This window comes from Simochromis diagramma, unplaced genomic scaffold, assembly GCF_900408965.1.
Source record: "Simochromis diagramma unplaced genomic scaffold, fSimDia1.1 OVJJ01000453.1, whole genome shotgun sequence".
NCBI classification, from domain to species: domain Eukaryota; kingdom Metazoa; phylum Chordata; class Actinopteri; order Cichliformes; family Cichlidae; genus Simochromis; species Simochromis diagramma.
The window spans coordinates 1,060,001-1,082,199 of record NW_024387471.1 but is presented as its reverse complement, the minus strand read 5'-3'; the positions used below and the strand labels follow the sequence as shown (position 1 = coordinate 1,082,199).

Genomic DNA, 22,199 nt, shown 5'->3' with positions numbered 1-22,199 from the left:
CCTGTTGTGTAGACAGAGCTGTAACCGAGATCAGAGGCCGGGCGTCGTGACCTGTGTCCGGTCGCTTTAATAAACACCTACACGCAGAGAGAGGAGCTGCGTTCATAAAGGATATATAACATGCGTCTGTAGCGTTTAAGAAAGTATTTTTGTGTCCGAAGCCGACGCTCCGCGAGTGTCTCACAGGTGCATCTCTCGCTCTGCTGGCGTGCTTTGCTGGCTGGCGTGCCGGCCTGGCCCCAGATTTACTGCCCTGACACAGGAATCCATTAAAAGCTGTTTAGGGATCCCAGGCCTGAGCCCCTCTGAAATCTCTTTCATTATAGCTCCAAGCTACCATAGAAGGGGAGCGGCTCGGCCAATCAGCAGTGCCACCACATGTGTTTGTGTTTAGCCCGATGGCTGAGAGGCTTAAGTGGCTACTGCACACATCTCCTCGGCTGACTTTTATGGAGAAAATGGCACTTTAACTCTTTGTGTTTCTTTTTTTTAGTAATAGTGTGCATGCGTGTGTGTGTGTGTGCATGCGTGTGTGCATGTGTGTGTGCGTGCGTGCACACGTGCGTGCACACAGGCCCTAAATGAGGCCAGCGCAGCCACACGTTACATTCCGCCTGTCTGGCTGGCACTGCGTCAGCTAATCAAGACCGGCTTGCTTCACCGTTCCAATACTGACCCCCTCCAAACTGCCCCCGCCCCTCAAACACACACTCGCACACCATTCCCATCATTCTTTGGGGCTTTGAGGAATCCTGCCTCACCTCTACATTTCCTTCCTTCCCGTTTTCACTCGTTTACCTTCCTCTCTCGCTCTTTGTTCTGGCGTTTGAGTCACGGTGCACGATCACAATCATCCTCAGAGTTCCTTCCCGACACTCTGATCACTTTTGAGGCTGAACAACATCTTTTTTTCTGGGTGACGGCCTTTGATAACGCAGCTTACGTTAGTTTAAAGAGAAACGTGCAGAGAGGTGGAGCCTAAAAGTGGCGTTAAAAAGCAGAGGAAAACATGGCCGTAACCCACTGCGGCGGTGCTGTAACTGCACCCACGGGCGCTTAAAGACAACACAGATATTGTTAAAGAAAGCTAAATGAGCAAAATGTAAAGAGTGTGAATTAGAAAGCGTGAGATGGCGTTAACATCAGGGAACATGAACGCAGTGAGAGGAACATGTGCATCTTAGTGGAAGGCATGTTAATAAGTGGCCCGGGGCAGATTTGGGCTCCCACGGGGAGAGTCCTGCCCCTGCGCTGTAAAGCTTCTGTCTCTTCCCTAACCCGCCCATTAAACACGGTACACAGGTGGCTTATTAAACCACCGTGTCAGACGACCGCAGTGCGCTCAGATCATTCACCACGCTGCAGTGTCAAATGCACTGGTGCCATAATGCAAGTTATTGGTGTAGCTGGCCGTATCTTGACTCTCCGGCACCTTTTACTTCATGTTTAATGCTGAGTTTGATAAAACACTGCAGGGGATCTTAAAGATTTTTATCCCCAGACCCAAATTTGACAAATTTAGTCTCCACCCTGAGGACGCGGGCTCGTTAAAACAGGCTATTAGTCCCGTCTTATGGGGACCCACCAGACACGCACTCTTTTTTTTTTCTTCTTCTTCTTCTTTCTGTCGAATCCCAAGTCGTACTTTTATGAAAAGCTGCACCTCAGCAGAACGCCGTACTCTGTCTGGACTCGTGTTTATCAGCAGTCTTGTATTATTTACTGAGAAGCTGAGACACCCCCCCCCCCCAAAAAACCCTCGGGTCCATTTTTATTGTTTTATCTCGTTATTTTTTTCTTTCTAACTACATCCTCCTGCCTTTTTATTCTCATTAACAGCATAACTTCAGCAAGTCTCCCATGAGCATGGGCCCTCGAGAGCTGGGCTATGGGCTTGATGATGAGGAGCTGGACAATGCAAGCAAGTGAGTGAAGCCATTTTCAGTTTTGGATCGATATGTCAAGATATGACAACTTGGGGTGATGGATTCAAAAGTTGGTTATGTGCAGAAGTGCTTTTGTCCTCCTTTTTTCTTTTTCCCTCATGGTGACACTGCCCCCTAGTGGACACACTGGGCAGGAGCACGCTGATGGAATTGTGATGTCATTTGTATGATGTTGAGCAGCATATTGCATTTGACCCTCTCATAAAAACGTGGTTATCTTGTGAAAAATGATCTCTTGGACGCGCGTGCACACAGATGAAGGGGTAATCGGACGTTTCGCTCTTTTTCCTCCAAACGCAGGGTCTCCTCAGAGGACAGCGGCGACGTGCCGTCCTACAACGAGGACAGCGATGACTCGTACTCCCTCGATCTGGACATCGACTCCTCTCAGTCGGGCCAGATGAACCTTCTGGAAGAAATCCTGGATTCTCTGACGACCACGACGATGGACCAAGGAAGACTCAGTGCCGCCAAGAGTCTGGACTTCTTCTTGTCCGTGGATGATTTAGACTACAAAGGCCCGGTACGCAGGAAAATGTAGAGTAGGACGAGTCTCTTTTTACAGGAAATAGAAATGCTTTCTGCGTCTGCTTTCGCCTTTTTATTTGCTAAGTTGTGAATAAATCCAACATTTCTAAAGACGGCTTCATTCTGACTTGAGGTCAAAGGTCATCATATGCATTAGTCAATAAAGAATAACAGCGAGGGTGAACATGTGGTGACTCTCCTGCCTCTTGTTTGCCAGACCAAGCCCACGCCCTGCAGTGAGTCCAGACCTGCAGATGAGAGCAGCTGTAGTGGAGGCGGCGATCAAAGCGGGTGGAATACGGGTCAGGATGACACTGTGGTCCACGGGAAACACCTTCCACCATCCCCACGCAGGCAGCCCACCAAGAGCAGCCTGAAGATGTCAAAAAAATCCGCAGCAGTCCCTGCGGCGCCCGCTGCTAGCCCACCAGCCCAGAGCGCCGACGTCTCAGTGCCGAATCCTCATCAGTCCGACCCCGACCCGCTGCCTACAGCGTGGAAACCGGGAGATTGTTTCTCTTACTCGCCAACGCTGTCCCATCGAGTCGCACCTCTGCGGTCGTCCCCCACTCTCGCACAAACCTACAGTTCCTCAGCATCTGCTTCTGACCCAAGCTGCTCTCCTGCACCGGGGGTGCGGGCGCGGACCATCTCGGACCCTCAAAGCGGCTCGGAGCCTCAGCAGGCCAAGAACCAGACTGCCTCGACCTACGTGCTCAGGAGGAAGGTCATGTCCAAGGAGACGACGAGGCAGTACCAGCAGAAGGCCCTCCAGAGGCGGGAGAGCAAAGAGGGCATGGGGAGCCCGTCGAGGACCAGCCATTCAGCCGTGCAGGTCCCCTGGGAGAAGGAGATGTCCAAAGAGGGGCTCCTCGGGCTCGGCCTGTGTTTGGGTCAGGGTAAAGGCTCGGGGGCCCCCACGGCGCAGGATCAAGGCCTCCTGGAGGAGATCGACTCCACGTGTTGCCTCGGCGCGGTCCTCCACACCAGCCTGCAGCTCTCGCAAGTTAACAACAGTCACCACCAGGTGCAGGGCAAAGCTGCAGACGACTCCTGAGTCTGTAAAACGCAGCAGGTTTACTCTTCTTTTACGATTAGCAGCTATCTGCAACAAAACTATTCTGTTTCCCTTTGTTTTTAATCTCGACACTCGGCTCCGAGCATACGTCCAAACCTGCCAACACAAACAAAAAGCCACCGAGTGAGGAGCAGGAAGAGGACGCGGTGCGCCGCAGAGATCTCCCTCTATGAGCCGTCTGCATATTTTAAACTCAAACCTGATTTATAGCGATTGGAAAAAAACAAATCAACTAAACGTCGTCGGCTCTTTCCTCTGGAATCGGATGCAAGTGCAGCGTCTCGTGAACTGTGATCCAAAACCACAGACCACAGCCGAACTGTTACCATCCTCGTTTAACCTGCTTCACCAGTTCACGACTTGTTTAAAAAAGTACAACTGCAAACAAAAGTTACTTAAGCAGACGGAGATTTTCAGTATTTCTTTCTAACGATCTTTAATAACGTTTTGTGTCGTCTAGTATTTTTCACATGTTCACCCCAAACGATGCACTAAACGCATTTTCGATAAAGTCGCGGCTGACGGAGGAGTTTGGAAAAGCCTCCGGAGCGTGTCAGGAGTAAGAAGGGACGCTGCGTCGCTCCAAACATTTCACATGATGAATTTGCACATGTGGATTAACAGCTGATGATTCCTACCAGGTACTAAAGTCTTTAGCAAAAAAGCAGGTGAGGCGGGCCTTTTGACTCGCCGTACGCTGCGTGACATGTCTGCCTTACACGGACATGTGATTTCTTTTTTAAACTCTGGTGTCTTAATCTACAGATGCCACAGCAGGTACTTTGTAATCAGAATCACTGCGACGCTCAGATCCTTTGTCGATTTAATAGAATAATGAATGATACATGATGTGCTTTAAGCTGCTGTCAGTCGCGTCCACAGTGATGTCCAAATCTCCTCAGGACACTTTGTTTTCTCCACACTGAAGAGACCCCAGTCAAAGGTCAAAGCCAGTATCCCTGCTCCCGGCTTCTCCCCCATCACGACTCTCACTTTGACCTTAAAATTACGGCCAGTTGTTGCCGATTTCATGAAGTTTTATGCGGGTGAATAAAGGTGAACTTTCTAGGAGGTGCTCTATATTTTTACGATGAACAAATCCCCTGAAAAGACCAAAACTATCAGGCTTTGTGTGTCTCGCCACTATCAGACTCCTGTGTTCAGTCTTTGGCTGGTTTTTGGTCTTTTCACAGTATTTGCTGACGTGTCTTTCTTGGCCTTTCTCACACGAGGGAATAACGGTCTGTGCGTGGGTCGGAGTCACGCTGCACTATAATGCAGCGGTTGATGATTGTACTGTAATGAAGCAATATAGTTCTCAGAGTAGCCACATGGATGTAATGTGCACAGAGTCTGAAGCATTCCTGTAACAGACTCTCCTGTGGAGAGAAACGCCGCGTCCAGCCCTCGCGGCTTCCCGTCATTCACCGCGTCACCGCAAACCCAGAGAGAAGCAGAGCGCTTTTCTTCTTCTTTTCGGGAATATTACATTTATGGTTCGTTGTTCTTATGATTTATGCCAGACGCCAGTCGGTGTGACAGTTTAATAGCAGCCATTTCTCCACTTTCTGAGTGCTGCTCTGCGTTAACGATTTGCTCATAAAATCACTGGCGTGCTTCTAAAAGCCCAAGAATCGGTTAGCGAATCCAAAACGGAGGAAAAAAAGCAAAACAGACTCCAGAAGCGTTTGTGTGCTGCCCTCTGTGCTCTGTAAACATTAAGAAAATACTTCTGTACTATGCAAACATGCCAAATACTAAAGTTTCTCTGAGAGTGATTCGATTTTACTTGAGTATAAGGTCACGATTGGACTGCTTTCTGCCCCCGAACGAATAAACAACCACATTTAAAGAGAAAGCTGGTCCGTGTGCTGTGCCTTACGCAGGTACGCTGTAGGAAGGTGGGCTGTGCGTGTTTCTGACCACCGCCCGGACCTGAGAAACGAACCTGACACGAACTCGCGTTGTTTTGGTTGGTCGTTGGGTTTCGGCTGCGCTCAGCTGGTTCCACTCAGTGTTTTTAGGGTTTCTTTGCTGCGGTGGTCGCTGGGAATCTTCCCGCTCGTGTTTAAGAGAAGATCTCTGGGTTACTTTATCCTTTTGTAAATGAGGTACTTTTCCTTTGGTTGTTAGCGGATTCCTTATGTTGTGTGTGCTCTTTTTTTTTTTAAATAAAAAAACTTGTGCTGAGCTTATTCTGTATTTAAAAAAAGAACAATTCTCAGAGGAGTTGATTTCATAATGAAAAAGTTATTTTCAGCTGAATAGACGTATTTTTGCTGGCTTGAGTATATTTTACATGGATAATATATGATCGGTGTTGTATCTTGTAAAAACAAATTCTATCTAATATTTGAATGTTTTAGATTTTATTTTTGGAGGAAAAAAGAGATATTGACAAATGTCCCATGTAGCCGTTCACATTCAGATGGACGTACTGACGCCTGCTCGTACACAGGAAACACGGCTGTGGCCGCGTGGACGCGCTGCTTGTGCTTTCTGTTGCTTTCATTTCGGTATTTCGCGCCTCCGTCGCCATCAAACTGAGAATGGTGGACGCGAACATCCGGTCTCGTATGTTACGCTTACGTCGCGTGTTGGAGTGAAATGTAACATTTCATGTAAAATGTAACAAACAAAACTAGCTACTGTAAATCTAACGGCGGGGGGGTGAGAGGGAATATTCGAGTGTCCAGCTGCTGTTGTGAAGATCATTTGAGAAGCTTTACACTAAAATAAAACAAAGAACCCCGAGCGTGTCGGACTCTGTCAACGGGACTCGGGTTGTCCTGAAAGCGTGTATTTGCAGTGAGTGGGAGGTGGTGGATTATGTAGCATCTTTTACTGAGTGTGGGTTCATGCACAGGTTCTTCTTTACAAAGATGACGATGTCACGACTTTTACACTGAATGTTACAGTCGGCAATTAAAAATATATGTATTTCCCCCCCCCCCCCTGTCTGGGAATCGTAATGACGATCAGCTCTTCGATGATGCATTTATTGATTTTCCCGATACTGTGCACACTTGCATGTTCCCACTGCAGAGGAAACAACTGTCTTAAGTAACTGAGGTCAGTCTAATGTGCTATTGATGAGTAACCTGGTACAACTGCACACCATGTATGCACTGTGAACTGAAAATAAATGATACTGTTTGATGCTTCTGCATCTCCCGACTCCTGACGCTTTGTGCTCACGTGGACAGAATCAGTATTTGATGGTGGATACAAACCACACGGGGACTTCCTGTGGCGTGGATCCGTTTTAATCATTTCATTGGGTGATCTTCTCAATAAACAAGGCTATAGCTCTAAATAACAATCTCACAGTTTAGTTTGTATGATGTCACTCTTCTCAAATGTGTTTGCGAGGGGCAGCCAATCAGAAGAACAAACGCTACTTAAAGGGGGAGGAGCAAGAACAGTTTAAGAAACCCAGGAATCATTCCGATATGGAAGCCCGTTTCCGCCACTAAAAAAAAAGGATCCAAATTCTGAGTTATTTTCTCGAAATTTCGACATACTTTTCTCAAAATTTTGAGAAAAGTAACTCGAAATTTCGAGTTAGCGCTGCCAATCAGTAATCTACGTGAATGACGTCATTTCCTCGTTACCCGGAAGCTGAAGCCCTCAGCTACAAATGCTACAGCTAAGCTACCGGTATTACACCCAGTCGTGAATCCACAGATTGCTGAGTGTTTTCAGCCTGGCTTCACAAATGATGAAACCCCCGTGTTATTAGCTGAATCACACGGTGTTACTGTCAGCAAACGCACTCGCGAAAGCGCCAATTTGTGGGGATCCGTTTTTGAGTGCGCGTTCCTCTGCGCCATATGCGCCATATGCTTCCGGGTAACAAGAAAGCGACCTCATTCACGCATATTTTTGATTGGCAGAGCGAACTCGAAATTTTGAGAAAAGTAACTCGAAATTTTGAGTTATGGATACTAGCTGTTTTGTTTTTTATTTAGTGGCGGAAACGGGCTTCCATATTCCGAGGATGGAAGTACAGACGTGGAAATGAGTGTAAGACGTTCTGCTTTGTAGTAAAAAATGGTAAATGGCCTGCATTTGTATAGCGCTTTTCTAGTCCCTAAGGACCCCAAAGCGCTTCACACTACATTCAGTCATTCACCCATTCACACACACATTCACCCATTCACACACTGGCGATGGCAGCTACATTGTAGCCACAGCTGCCCTGGGGCGCACTGACAGTCGATCCTTGTAGTAGTCGAATGAATGACAACAAACTCAGTTTAATAAACATTTTGATCGAGCTCAAAAGTTGAAAATGGAAAAATCACAGTAATAAAAATCATCATTACAGTATGTACAACTTCAATGGCTGCCTAGACAAATATAATGCTACTAATCCTAAAACATGAATGTGGGACTAAAGAGCTGCCACTGAAAAATGAACTTTGCACCAAAGTGGATTCATCAGAAACACACAAACACTCTATAATCGTCCTGTTGGAAACTAATCCCATGAAGCTTTTATAGCTTCCACCTCCACACCGCAGAGGGGCCCAGTGTGCAGACATCGTGGCCTATTCTAAAATACTTGATCATAACCAACCCTTCCTTATACACACTCGCGGTGCTTTCATGATTGATGTGTTCTGAGAGGCGGAGCAGTATGTTTGATTCATTCATTCACAGAACATGCAGAACAGTAGCAGGTTTATCCTGACTTGTTTCCAAATGAGGCTTGAAGACGATGCGTTCATGCGCCCTAAATTCCAGCGCGTTTTTTTTCCTTTCAGCGTTCGCTGCTCCATCAATCCTAAATATATGGATCAGGCACAGAGATGTGACACACGCAGATGGGTATGCTTGTGTAGAACCAGGTGCAAAGCATCACAAAGATGGATGAAGGTGCTGGAAATGAAAACGCCGAGATCTTCCTGCGTATATGCAAATAAAGACAGGCGGCAGTGATTTAACGTGGAGCCTCCGCGTCTCCACCGAGCTCCAGACTTCCTGTTCAAACTGCACCACTTATTTTTTATTGCTACCTGGACCACGTTCTGCATCTCAAATCAGTCTCTCCATGGGCGGCGGCTGCGTGATGCTCCACATCTCCACCCGCGACCCTTCCTTCTCCTGCCGGCTGGGACTGTAGGTGCCGTGGGTGGCGCGGCGATTTAGGGCTACTACCGCACCCACAGAGGTCAGGACGATGGCCAGCAACAGGACGACGGACCCCAGACTGATAGACAGCAAGAGGTCAGAGGTCAAACCCTCCGAGGTCAGCTGAGGAGAAGAAAGACAGGGACGAGTCAGGGAGAGAGAGAAAAACGGCTCGTGCCAATGTTTTTGAGAACACATGCTTTATTCCCCCGCCTCCCTTTCTCACACACTCCCTTCCTCTCCTGACTCCTTTACGCTACACCAGGCGCTCCAAGTGTGCTGCCAAAGTGTTGATGGATGTGTTTCCCAGCTCAGCAGGTGGGTTGCGACCACCAGGAGCCTCGAGTTGCCGCGGACTCAAACCTCCCTCCGTCTGCCGCCTCTCTCACAGTTTGGCTGGCGCGAGCGTCAGCCCCAGCATCGCCACCGCGATTGCCAAGCCAACCAGATACGGTGCCAGCACGGCAGTCACCGGCGAGCTGTGTGGAGCACGCTCCGTCTGTGAAGGATCACACACACAGGCGCAATCTTTGCCGAGGATCCCATCAGCACACACACACGCCCAAAATAACTCGAGCAAACATACGCACACAGCTCCTTCAAAGCAGCACTGAAAGCTGCAGAGTCTGAGTTGTATCTGTGGACTTTGATGACTTGCTAATATTCTTATCTAACTCAGACTTGTGGCCGTTTGAGCCTCGCACACATGCAGAATGCAGCATCCTGCACGCAAACGCACAGAAGCCGCTCACCAGTCAGACCCCAACGAATCAGGATGTACTTAAGCTTTCCAGCAGGGGGAAGCTGAGCAGCAGATGCCCTTAAACCTACATCAGCTGTGCTGGTTGGTGTGATAGTTGTGATTCTCTGAGCGCCTGCTACAACAGCACAACAGCTGTAAGTCTCACTCGGTAACACTTGCTGACAGCATCTTCATAACCGACACACGGGGCTGCGAAAAATTATCTCAGAAGTCAGCGAACTTTACAGCGAGCAATCAACATGGAAACATAATTCTAATAAAAACACAACCATCCGTATCCCGAGGCAAAAAATAACTTCTGCGCTCACGCTTGATGCTGTAGACATTAGTTTCTTCCTCCCTCGCTACAGGTTCTTTGTTGACTCCTGGAAAGTGCTTACCTGTCACTGCAGCACACTCGCCTGTCAGAGCGAGTGTGACACAAGCGAGCTGGAGCAGCCTGCAGCCAGGACCCGCCATCAGTCACCGACTGCCACACACAGACCCAGAGATGTCTAACTAACCAGTCTCTAAGGTACGTGTCGAGGCCACCCTGAAGCCTCTGCAGAGCGGCTCCGCACACAGAGACGGCGGCAGCAGTGCTTCCCTGCTGTCAGCACTATCAGCCTGCTGTGTGTGTGTGTGTGTGTGTGGCTGCCAGATAAGCTGCCCTCATAGGTTTCTGTGAAGAAGACCCAACTTGTGTGAATGCCACCAGCTCTCTGCTGAAAGTGCACTTCAGCGCCAGATGCTGCTTTTTTGCTGGCAAAGCACATTTCTTCCTCTGTGCTTATCTCGCGCTCCAAGGATGGCCACATCAGTGCCGACGCTGAAAAACTGCCTCCCATTTCCTCCCCCCGAAACTACCTGCGCTTGCAGAGCACACACACACACACACACACACACACACACGTGCACGCAGACTTGTAAAAATACAAGATGGAAGAGAGCAGGTGTACACGGAGAGGCCGCTGCATGCACAGAAGTATGTGAGGATTACACTGGTAATCTTCAGGACACTGAGGCCGGAGGAGTCGCAGACGCATGTGTGACCAGATCCCAGCACCGTCTGACAGATACAATAAACTATCCATATGACCTAATTATCATTTAGTCCCATTATATTTATATTTCCAACCCTCTTGTTAAGAAATTATAACAAGTATAAAAGGAAAGCGTTGTTCTCATGGTGATGGTCTTTATCTACTACTGTGTTCTGTTACGTCAGCTGCTCTGTCTGGTAATAGTTTTTAGCTTTCAGTGCATCCATAGATTTACCTTTTTATAGCCATATCTGACTATTTTAGCTATTTTTATGCAGTTATTTCACCTTATTTGCCTCATGTTTGAAATGTAAAAATAATTTATGGATGTAAATTTCTCAGGATGTACTGCCGCTTAATTTCCTTTGTGGTAGTTTTCCATTATATTCATCTATATCTGCAAAGACCTGACTTTCCCTGGTAAGTACGGCATTAAACATTCATTTAACTATAATTTAAAGCCTTCCCTTCATACACATTGGTCAGTCATTCAGTCAAAACACAGAGCATTGTGTCAGGATGGGGAAATCTGAGGTTCGAGTGCAGCAGCAGTGCCTCTGTTACTGATGACATATGAGAAAGCAAAACTTCCAAACAGCGGTTTTAAGACTAGATGTGAAAAACTGGGAGCCTGTCCTTCATGCACAGATAAAAACGCTGTAGCTGTGCGCTGTGTTTGTGTGTTTGTGTGCACTTGTGGCTATTCTGGGATAAACTCACTCGGCATCTTGTTAAATGAGATTAAGAGTCTATGTTTGGTGTGGCAGCTACCACCTGACCTCAGTGTGTCCACTCCTTCAAACGCAAACACACACTTAGAAAATCACTGAGAAGAGTTTGACCTTCAGCTGTAATTTCTCCTAATATGGATTTTTGAAGGGAAACGGACAAAATGTGCGATTATGTGAAGAAAAAGTTAGTCGAGAGAAACAAAGAGGACAGACGAGTACAAAACAATCAAGGCTGAAAGGTTTTTATTTGACAAGAACAAACAGAGACGACAGGCAGACAGGACACAACGATGGATTATGATGGAGGAAACAGACAAACAAGAAGTTACATGGATCATGCAGCGTGATGTCAGCACAACAAGACTGAACGACAAACAATAAACACACAAAAGTCTACAGTGAGAGAGAGAGACATACAAAATGCAACGAAACGGTGACCACAGCAGCGGTGAATGTTGATAGGAAGCGTTGGCGCGGGGCCACGAGAGAATTTAGGCTTAAAATATCTGCGGCTCAGACAGCAAAGTGTTTTAGAGACGAAAAACTCCTTCTTTGGTACAAAACAGCACACAGTAGTCAGTCAGTCAGTCGGCGCAGTGCTCTGAACGCACATCAAGAACAAAGCGAGACATCTTGTTGTCTTCTAGCCCCTCTAGGTGCCTTTGTAACTACAACACTGTTTTTCATAGTTCACAAATGGATCCGCACGGAGCTCCCAGAATCCAGTTCAGACGAGACTGACAGGATAGCTTCACGGAGGAACCGTATAAATAACTCCGGTATCCGTAATGTTCCTCACCTCACTAAGTGCTTCCCTACACGAAACAATAACCCTCAGATTCACCTGTTTCTTCTCTGTACTGTCGGTCTGGACTATGTCCTGGACACGGTGAGGGAAACGTGACAGGTGATGCCAAGAGGATTGTGATTGGTTATGACCTTTAGCTGCGACGAAACACCATCACCTCGTCTGTGATACTGTTTCTTATCATCTACTGCAACATGTACGTTTAATAATATGCATATATGCAGGTACATAACTATATTTAATAAGGTGCCGCTTATTTAATAGTATAATTTTAAGGCACAAGTCGTTCTGTGGTAACAGACCAGAGAAGTTCTGTGGAGTGTTTTGGATTATAGCCCGATCAATCAATCAATCACCCATTTGAAAGCACCCTGACGCACGTGCACGCACAGACTCAGTTGTTTCCTCCCCAGTCCACCTCTGGCTCGTCGTCCAGCCTGAGGATCAGGTAGGAGAGCAGCTGGAAGAGGTTCTGCCACAAGAGCAAAGCCACGTAAAAGTAAATGTCGCTTACGTCCGTCTGGCACACGTCTCCGGCGTAGCTCATGTCGCACACGCAGACAAACTTGTTGATGAGGTTGCGGCAATAGCCTCCGTTCAGACACGGGTTGGACTTGCACTCGTCGACCTCCTGCTCGCACCTGAAACCACAGCATCACGGAAGAACTCAGACCACAGCCTCACTTCAATGAAATGCAGATAGAGTCCACAAATTCTATTGACGTTCTATTGTTCTTAAACCTGGTGTAATATTGGATAGTTCCCAAAAGTTCCCAGCATTACATTAGGGGGAAAAAGGTAAGAGAATCTGCATCATTTATTTATCCTCTTTGGGTGGAGGAGGCACTAATATCAGGCATGACATGAGACACTACACGGATCAAAGAAACTGCACAGGAGCTGCTCGGCCATGGAAGCCCGAGCAGGAGGAATCTTGCACGCAGATTTTGTGCCGATGTTCATGTCAGAGGAGGTTTGGAAGCATTGGAGACTTTTACGCACAAAAGCTTCAGCGCTCTGCAACTTGGTGATCTGTGACGTTAGATGAGTTGCTGTAACTTTCAGTAATTCCACAATCTGACATGGTGACAATATGTATTTGTCTTGTTTCCTACCGGTGCCCGATGAAGCCTGGTGGACAGTCGCAGGAGAGCTCGCGGGCGGTGCAGTTGCCTCCATTGAAGCAGGTGTAATTTCTGGTGTCGTCGCCGCACACAGAAACAGGAAGCTTTGGCCTTCTGTCGGAAAAGTTTAAAGCACAACTTTGTCAGTCTGCAGCTCGCATTGAAATGTTCAGCAGATTTGTTTCGCTGGCTTTATGTTTGCCGGAAGCAGAAGAGATGGCCGAGCGGGAGGTGCATTATTCAGCCTCCTGCTGTTCCCCACAGGGGAGACAAAGAGACTTAAGAAGCGACCAGGATAACAAGATTATAGCCCTCTGGCAACGAGTCACCAGCAGGACGTCAAATCACACGTGCAGGAGTGAAAAAGCCAACTTCTTTCTCTTTGGCCTCTGTAACCTTCTGCTTGCCTCAAGCATCAACAGCTCTGCCGGCAACTTGAAGCTCATCCCTCAACGGTTACAAAACACACTCTCATTTGAACAATTTGATCATTTTAAACTACAGCTGTCACTCATTTGAAAAAGTGGTTGGCTCACTTTTAAAAGTGCTAATATTTACCTTTGCTTTGCATTTTGTTCCACAAAAAACAAAAACGAGGGAAGGCTTCACAGCTGACATTTGAGAGACAAATATCTAACAGGAAACAAACACCTGGGAACACGTGAAAAATAAAATAATAATAGTAAAAAAAGCCACCAAAAAACAACAACTCACACATTTTTGACAACAATGTACCACGGAATTTCTTCAACGCGTTCGCTGCAGAGGAAACAGAGAGAAAGATGGTGAGGGGAGGAAGAAAGAGGCGCAAACAAACGAGACAAACAAAAGGAAGTCGTTTTCACACACAAACTTTAAAGCAGCCTGGATGTTCCCAGTAAAGGGAGATAGCTTGACTGGTGTGGCTTGCTTAGCGAGACACTTGCAAAGGTGTGCAAGAAACAAAAAAACGGAGGCAAAATGCAAGAGGCTGTGTGTTTACAGGATAAATGCTTGGAGGCGTTCCCCCCGCTGGGTCTCAGAGGCGAACGCGAGATGACAGAGGGGGAAAGAAACTGGCGCTGAACCAGAGAGCCTTGTGTAGTGAGCAGACTGGGGCCTTTTTCTGGCTGACACTAGAATAGAAATGCAGCTTCTGAGGCGCTCACCGCAGGCGTGGTTGAAATGCTGAACAGAGGCAGAGATGTGGAGACATTTTGCAGTGAACAATTGTGTTTGTGTTGTGCTGCAGTCCCCTGTTGGTGCAATTTTGTAGCATTTATTTGTGCATTTTGTGTTTCTAACCACAGCTTTCACTGCACTTCACAGACAAAGTCATCTTTGAAGAGTGAAATATTAATAAGGGGATTTCTTTCCCTCTTTGCTCATCTGCATTTTGCACACCCGCCCACTAACGTTTTATTTCACTCTGCTCTGCTTCGCTGCTTTATGACTTACCTTAGCAAACAGCTAAACTTACTTGCAGAGGGGTCCGGTGTAGTTCTCCGCACAGAGGCAGGCGTACCTGTCGGGCCCGTGCAGACAGGTGCCGCCGTGGGCGCACAGGTGGTTTTTGCACATGTCAGCCTCTTCCTCGCAGTTCGCGCCCGTGTAGCCGAGCTCACAGGTGCACTCGTAGCTCCACCCGGCGACGCTGCAGTTGCCGTGAACGCAGGGATTCGAAGCGCAGGTGTCCAAGAAGAAGTCGCAGTGTCTCCTGGCCCAGCCCTCGGGGCAGCTGCAGTTGTACGCGTTGAAGAGGTCCTGGCACTCCCCGCCATTCAGACAAGGGTTTGGATAACACACAGAGGCCCCGCCGCAGCCGACGAGCGGCGCTTGCGGCGACCTCTGGACGAACTGCTCCTCCTGCATGCGGGGGAGGTTCACGCCAGAAGAGCCAAAGTAAGAAAGGGCGATCCCACCCAGCTCCACGGTGCCCAGACAACCGGCGAGGGACCAGCCGGTGTCGGGGGCCAGTCCCCCCAAGAAGATGTCCACCCCCTCTCTGAGGAAGTCCAGGTTGCCTCCTCGGCTGGTGGAAGTGCTGGCTTCTTCGACGTCTTCATCGAGCACCAGAGTCCACCGAGAGGTTTGCTCCCACGGTGCTGCCATGAGAAAGCGGACACTGTGCCATTCGCCGTCGCTGACACTGCTCCTGCTGCTCAGGCTGACCGTAGATACGCCCTCCTCTTCGTAGGTGCTCTGAAGCTCCACGAAGAGGAAACCATCTTGGATGGAGACCGTGATGAAAGCGGAGCCCTCCTCGGCATGTAGGATCGCTGCATTACGCTTCCGTGTGCGCAGGTTTAGGGCGAGGCTTGTCAGGTTGCGGGATATGCGACCGTTCCCCCGGTAGGACAGCACGGTGCTGTCGTTCAGGAAAGTTGCATTGGAGTAACCTAGGAGACGAGGACACGAAACCTGCCGTGAATATTTGCACAACGTTCACTTTGTCATAAATGTTTTTGTTGTGTTTTAGTTGGCATGTCATTTACAGAGCACTGATTTCCTGAATCAAAATAGTAAATCTGTCAGTGTGGGGGGACTAATCCAGCGCTACACTGTATCAGCGTGACAACATCATAGAAAAATAACAGTTTTTATTAGATACACTTAAATCTAAAATCCTGAGAAAATCACAAACACTTTTTATTATTGAATTATTATTGAACACGACTCTGCTGGTTGTATTTCCACAGACCAGCAGGTTGCTGAGTGTCTTTAAACACAGCTACTGATGTGTGATTTTCACCAGTTTATCACAGTTAATTGCTGCATTATGAGAAACGGACTGCATGTAATGGCCAGCCAGACCCCGTTCAATCACAGACTGATGACAGACTGACTCCGCCTTAGTGTTGGCGTGCTCGACAATCTCAGTGAAGTTTATCTTATTGGATAAAACAAATACTGGCAAAGTTTGTGGATATAATTTGATATTGAAAAAAGGTGATAAATCGCAAAATGTTAAAAACTGTAAGTGAACTGCGAGAGTATCGTATTGTGGGGTGTCTGATGACTCCCACCTTTAGTCGGCAGTATTACAGTATGACAGCTACCTGTCTGATAACAGTATTTACTGGAAATACAAGCAGTAAATATCTGTATCTCTGTAATAATGGAGACACACAGCAAATCATCACTAATTCCAAAAAGAGGATAAGCTGGCATCAGACAGATCCTACTTTACGGATCACATAGGGAATACTGTGTGGGCAGATTAAGGCCAGTATATAACAGCGTTGAGTCACTTGGTTACATAGTAGCCAATTAAGACCATAAAGGCTAATTAAACACACAAGGTCAAAGATTCGGTAACGTACATTCACTGGGCTCTTACGTAGCAGAGAAACACTTTTAGCCCAGAATACTGGATCCCGCTTATGCAAAAGGAAATCATTCAGAGCTTATCGTTCAGTGCGGTGTCTGTTTATTACTCTCGACCTTCGCTTTGCCTTTGAAGGCACTTGGACTTGACTTGGCACCACTTCAAGTGACTTTAAAACAGCTCTGCTTTTGTAACTGACGAATCCTCCAAGGTCACTCACATTCATAGCCGTGGTTCAGCATCCTGCACTCTGCATCTGTGGGGCACGGGGACAGCTCGCACCACTTCACCTCTTCACAGCGCCGCCCTGATGTGTTGGGGGGGCAGGTACAGGTGAAGTCGTCCCACTTGGAGTAGCACACCCCCCCATTGAGACATGGATTCCTCTGACAAAGAGATTCGGGGAATTTGTTTTAGGTTTGTGCTACGGATTTGATTTCAGAATTACAATATAGATTTAATATCTGTGTAATGTCCACACGTACTACACCAACACTGTGTGCAGGGTGTTCACTCACACTGCAGATGTTGTCTCCAGAACACCCCACAGTTACGTTCTCCATGATCTCAAGAGGATAAGATCTCACTGTAGTGTCCAGCCCAAAGAACTGCAGCCTCCTGTCGCTGATCCTCAGGTCCTGAACGCAGCCTTTGAAATATCCACCGAACGCCGCGGTCTCCTTCGCCTCCAGCAGACCTCCCACATACACCGTGTCACCTGCTTGGACACCGACCGGCCTCACCTCCACACGCCCCTGTTCCTGAGCCCCCACATACAGCACGATAAGACCATCCGCCGCCACCTCTACGCTCACAAAGTGGGCTTCCCCATCGTCAATCGCATCCGCTGACTTCAGGCGTTCGTATTTATCGAGCTGAACTGAGACCTCGCCACCTTCCAACCACACGTGCAGGTAAGCGTTGCTGCTGTTGGCAAGCACCAAGAGGAGCCCGCCGCTCCTCCGCGTGCGCAGGAAGAAGGAGATGGAGAAGTTGTCGACCAGGTCATCAGTGACGGTGAACGCTGCAAAGCTGTAAGCGTCCTCGTTCCCGAAGCGGGCAGTCACATGTTCTGCAGAAAGCAACAAAGGGGTGAACAACAAGTGAGCTGGATGAATGTCGGTACATAAAAAGACCTTTAGAGCTTTTCAGCTCGTCAGCACTGTGAAAGAAGGAGTCTGTGCTTTTTATCATTGGGTCAGGTGAAAAGTTCTGATTTCTCCATCTGTCTTCTGAAATCTCAACGCTAAGCTCTCTTAACAATGAGTCTATCAGGTGGAAGTTTAGGCCTGTCAGCACTTTCCACCCTAATCTAAAAAACTTGTATGTGTTAGCAGGTTTGAGTAGGTGTTTGGTTGATGTGCAAGTAAATGTTGGTCTAAATCCGCCCATCAGTAATCTTCTTTGAAAGACTCAACAGTCTTTGAAGCAGCCATGGAGGGAAAACTGATGAAAACTGTTCAAACCTGTAACATTTATTGTTCAGGTCATGATGTATCGATCGCAGCAGCCATTGGTTTACTGAGCACTCGCTATTTTACAGTCTGGCATTTGCTTGCATGTCAGTCCCAAAATAGATTGCCTTAATCTAGTTCTTCACATAAGAGGATCTTCCCCCTTAGCGTGACTTTTGACAGTCTTCATCTCCGACCTCGTGTCTCCTGACTCACCCAAGCAGCTAAAGGTGCTTTTAGTGCGCCACTTTTGGAATTTGATAAGCGAGACCTTGAGTTCTTTCCTGCATGCCCAACAAGTGGGTTAAACCCCCCCCCCCCCCGTGTCTTACGGTTGCAAACTTACCCTCCTCACAGTCGTGCCCCTCATAAGGCCTGGCACACCGGCACTCGTAGCTCTGCCACATGTTTACGCACTCTCCTTTGTTTTGGCACGGCACATCCAGGCAGCGGTCCCTGTAGCTGCAGCCCGGGGACACGTTGACAGCTGAGTCGCTCAGCCACTGCTCGGGGATGACGAGCTGCCAGTCCACAAACACGTCCCGCATGCATCCGATGAATGGAGTAAACGCATCGTACTCGCTGAGGCCGCTCGAGTCTCGAGGCATTCCTCCAATAAAAGTGCTCTGAGGGGATGAAACAAACCCCACCAGCCAGCTTTGGACTGCAGCCGCTTTGTGGCACGACTGGCTCGCACACCCCACAGCATCATCTAGCAGTTTAAGGCTTAGCACCCAGTTTCCAAGCACAGCCTCTACAGAATACCACTTTCCATCTGTGACGTTGTGCGGAAGCTCGAGAACCTGGCTCGGGCTTTCCGCCCCAGCAGAGGCCTCCCTCCTCAGCGTGAGACGCAGCTGCCCCCCCTCCAGCTCCAGGCTCAGCTGCAGACCGCTTGTGATGGTGTGAAACAACAGAGCTCTAGGCAGAAAAGTCTTGAAGCTGAGAGTGATGTTGCAAGTCACTTCAGTATCCACTAGGGGGCTCTCCAGCAGCAAGTAACCTTTGCGCTGGAAGGTAAAAGCTGTAGGGGTCATACAGAGAGGCCCGGCGTACCCAGGTGAGCAGGAACAGGTGTATCCATGAGTCCCATCCAACAGGAAAGGAGAGCAGGAGCCTTGGTTCTGGCATTCATGGCCTTCACAACCCACTAACTTCACATCGCAGTTAACACCTCCGTAGAGGATGCCATCACGACTCGGCTTGAGGCAGTGGCAGGTGTAGCCCCCAATGTGACCCTCGCATCTGCCCCCATTCTGGCACGGACTGGGCTCGCACTGGTTTATCACCTCCTGGCAGAGGGAGCCTGTAAAAGAGGCACACAGCACAAACACGTACACACAATTAAACACTGTTACTACAGCTGTTATATAACAACAGACATGTTTCCAGGTATAAATGAGGTTCTGGATTATTATTCCCACTACACTTGTCTCCCTGTTTACCACTCGTGGTACCAGGTAAACTATCTTCTGCAGTCAAGTGAGCCCACCTGACTCTCAGCTGTTAAACATCAACACACCTGCTTTGTTTTTTGCCCTCTACACCACCACAGCACAGTTTCCTCTCTTTACGTTTGTATGTACAGCTCTACGCACATGCAGGTAGGTCAAATTCAATCAGTCACAAGTTACTTGTTTTGATTAGGCAATAAGCAAAGATGACAGACAGGTGTAACTCAATGTGTATTATGTAATACTAAAGCTACTGGTACCGCTGTTACCTGTTCCAAGCAACCAAATCCCCAAAATCCATGACGCAGGTGTCCACATCATGCCGTCAGGTTTCCCCCCAGAAAAGCCTCAAAGTTGTCTAACAGCACCATGTTATGTGGTGTGTGTGTTTACGGGTCCTCACGGTGGACGCCTGATCCTTGTCTGCTTCTCTAAAGCATGAAGGGCTGAATAGCTCCAGTCAGGAGACCAGAAAAGCCACATCCCCGGGGATTAAGCTAATGCTATTTGGCCACCTTACTGAGTCAGTGCCCTGCAACTTGCAGAGTCCATTTCTAGAACACAGTCTCAGCAGGCATCAGCTCACACTTCGTACCGACGCCCCCGGATCAAGCAGTCTTGCGCAAGCAGAATTTGAAGCTTTTCCAACAGAAAGAAAACTTTAATTTGATGAAACAAGCCCGCTGCTGTGTTTCCCTCAGAAACGCCAACACTTACTGTATATTATGTTACCGCTTAAGTAACATGCGGTCAGTTGTACCTACTCACCAAATATTCTACATTTATTTTAGATTTAGTTAGTGTGACAAAGTGTGTTTGTGTGTGTTTTTAAACTACCACCAGGGGGCACCACAGTGAGCACATTTCAGCACCTGACAGCTGTTCATGCTGTCATTTTAATCTGGGCATAAACGCTGTCCATGGTCCTGTTTCTGGATCCATCTGAAGACACCGCGTATTCCTTCATCTTCATTTCTTCAAGCTGATTTTGCTTTTTATGATCAATTAACTCTTTAAAAAGTGGAACCGTGCGAAGGCATGTATATCTTTTAGATCACTGCCCTCAATTAACATGGTTTGTTAATGATTACAAGCTCTTTATTCAGATGCCACATTACAGTTATGAACAGAATAATTCGTTTAGTGCTTCAATGTTATGCTCGATCACGTCTGGATTCTCAGAGAAGTTCAACATGCCGGCTCAAAATTTGAGAATCAGCACAACTTTGGTGATTTTTGGAGGTCGGTCATTATGAACACAGGTCCATTCGTACGTGTCAGAGTCCAAGTCTTTCAAACCGTGATTGACTGAGATATGACCGGTTCAGTTTGTCAAACGAAAATGACCTACCTGTTGTTCCTGGGGGACACCTGCAGATGTAACCTGCAGACTGTTTGTGGTCATAGCTTTCAGGCAGAAGAGGCTCACTGCCATACAAGGCATGCCAAGATCTCTCAATGCAGCTGCCGCCATTTCTGCAAGGGCCGCTGCCACACTCACTGATGTCTGTCTCACAATGACGGCCCTCAAACCCTGGAACGAGGAAGGATATTTAATGTGATCAACACTACATATGATGTTCGTCAAAGATGACACGGGGACAGGCTGTTCTGGACAGAGCTTGTTGTTTTTCAGGTGTGAATAAGTTCAAATGCCTCAGTGTCCTTGTTTATTATTCTCCACATTATTTGACCAAGAGAAGAGCTTCCTTTACCAGGCCAGCATTCACAGGTGTAGTTCCCTCCATTGTCCTTACAGATGGCGCTATTAAAGCAGGGTTCAGAGTAGCAAGGCGGTAGAGGTGTCTCACAGTGTGGGCCGGTGAAGGCTGTTTGAGAGCAGTCACAGCTGTAACTGAGACAATCACATAACAAGACAGTCGGCGTTTGTAATTTACATTAATAAAGTTATTTAAAACATTTCCTTTGCTTTGTTTATAGATCTCATTAGAAGCTACTCATTTTTGAAAGACCACACTACTTACTCATTCACTCCATCTATACACAGAGCCCCGTTTTGGCAAGGGTGCTCTTGGCACTCATCAGTGTTGATTTCACACCGTTGTCCTTGGAAACCGGTGAGACAGGTGCAAGTGAAGCCACCAACGTAGTCATGGCAACTGCCTCCGTTGAGGCATGGCCGTGACTGACATTCGTCAATCTGGATCTCACAAGTAGCACCTGTGAACATCAAAGCGGTACAGATGTCAGAGGGCAGGCGAGCCTGAGGGCAGAGAGTGGAAACGAAGAAAGCTTTCATGTGGACTGCTGTGCTGTGCTGTGCTGTGCTGTGCTGTGATGTGAGGATTCCTCTTTTATCTCATAGCAAACCTTTTTGTTGTTTTCCCAAAAACACTCAAACTATGGAAGGGAAAACAACATATGCAATGTTTCCTTTACTGTATCCCTAAAAAAAGGTGATTAATGCTCTCATGGTCCATTCAACAGCTACTAACATGGATGGCATTTAATATAGACAGAACACATTTAAACTGGGGTAACACATTTTTGACACTGTTTTCTTGAATAACTAAAACTGTGTAGGATTCTTTAGTTCCCAATAACATATTTTAGGATTGAAATGATGTGTCTTTACATAAAGATGCTGACCTGTGAAACCAGGAGAGCACAGACAGGAGAATCGACCCACTCTGTCCTCACAGGTTCCTCCATTCCTGCAGGGCTGTGAAGCACACTCGTTCACATCAATCTGACAGTGAGAACCCTGAAAGCCCGGCACACAGAAACAAGAGTAGCTATCGCCACGGGTTCGACAAATCGCCTGGTTCTGGCAAGGGTTTGGGGAGCACTGGTCCACATTTTGAGGCAGCTTGTCCAGAACAGCACC

The 22,199-nt window shown here is 47.7% G+C and overlaps 2 protein-coding genes across 6 annotated transcripts in view; one reads left to right on the top strand and one right to left on the bottom strand.

Annotated features, from left to right (window-relative positions):
* The window catches only part of dennd1b (DENN/MADD domain containing 1B), a 92,571-nt gene extending 85,850 nt beyond the window's left edge, over positions 1–6,721 (top strand). For all 4 annotated transcript variants that reach the window (XM_040015032.1, XM_040015033.1, XM_040015031.1 and 1 more), the window contains 3 exons: positions 1,840–1,925; positions 2,247–2,469; positions 2,692–6,721. In XM_040015032.1, coding sequence (XP_039870966.1) covers positions 1,840–1,925; positions 2,247–2,469; positions 2,692–3,531 — 1,149 coding nt within the window. In that variant the 3' untranslated portion in view covers positions 3,532–6,721. The remainder of the gene's footprint in view (positions 1–1,839; positions 1,926–2,246; positions 2,470–2,691) is intronic.
* Positions 6,722–7,725: 1,004 nt separating this feature from the next.
* The window catches only part of crb1 (crumbs cell polarity complex component 1), a 20,770-nt gene continuing 6,296 nt past the window's right edge, over positions 7,726–22,199 (bottom strand). The window contains exons 2-13 of one of the 2 annotated variants that reach the window (XM_040015088.1): positions 21,962–22,198; positions 21,337–21,532; positions 21,067–21,206; positions 20,703–20,885; positions 18,244–19,203; positions 16,962–17,515; positions 16,664–16,829; positions 14,596–15,514; positions 13,851–13,895; positions 13,128–13,250; positions 12,527–12,653; positions 7,726–8,811 (exon numbers count right to left, since the gene is read on the bottom strand). In XM_040015088.1, the coding sequence (XP_039871022.1) occupies positions 8,593–8,811; positions 12,527–12,653; positions 13,128–13,250; positions 13,851–13,895; positions 14,596–15,514; positions 16,664–16,829; positions 16,962–17,515; positions 18,244–19,203; positions 20,703–20,885; positions 21,067–21,206; positions 21,337–21,532; positions 21,962–22,198 (3,869 nt within the window). In that variant the 3' untranslated portion in view covers positions 7,726–8,592. Of the gene's footprint in view, positions 8,812–12,526; positions 12,654–13,127; positions 13,251–13,850; positions 13,896–14,595; positions 15,515–16,663; positions 16,830–16,961; positions 17,516–18,243; positions 19,204–19,620; positions 20,648–20,702; positions 20,886–21,066; positions 21,207–21,336; positions 21,533–21,961; position 22,199 lie in introns of those variants that run through there. The other variant, XM_040015089.1, reaches the window with a different exon arrangement.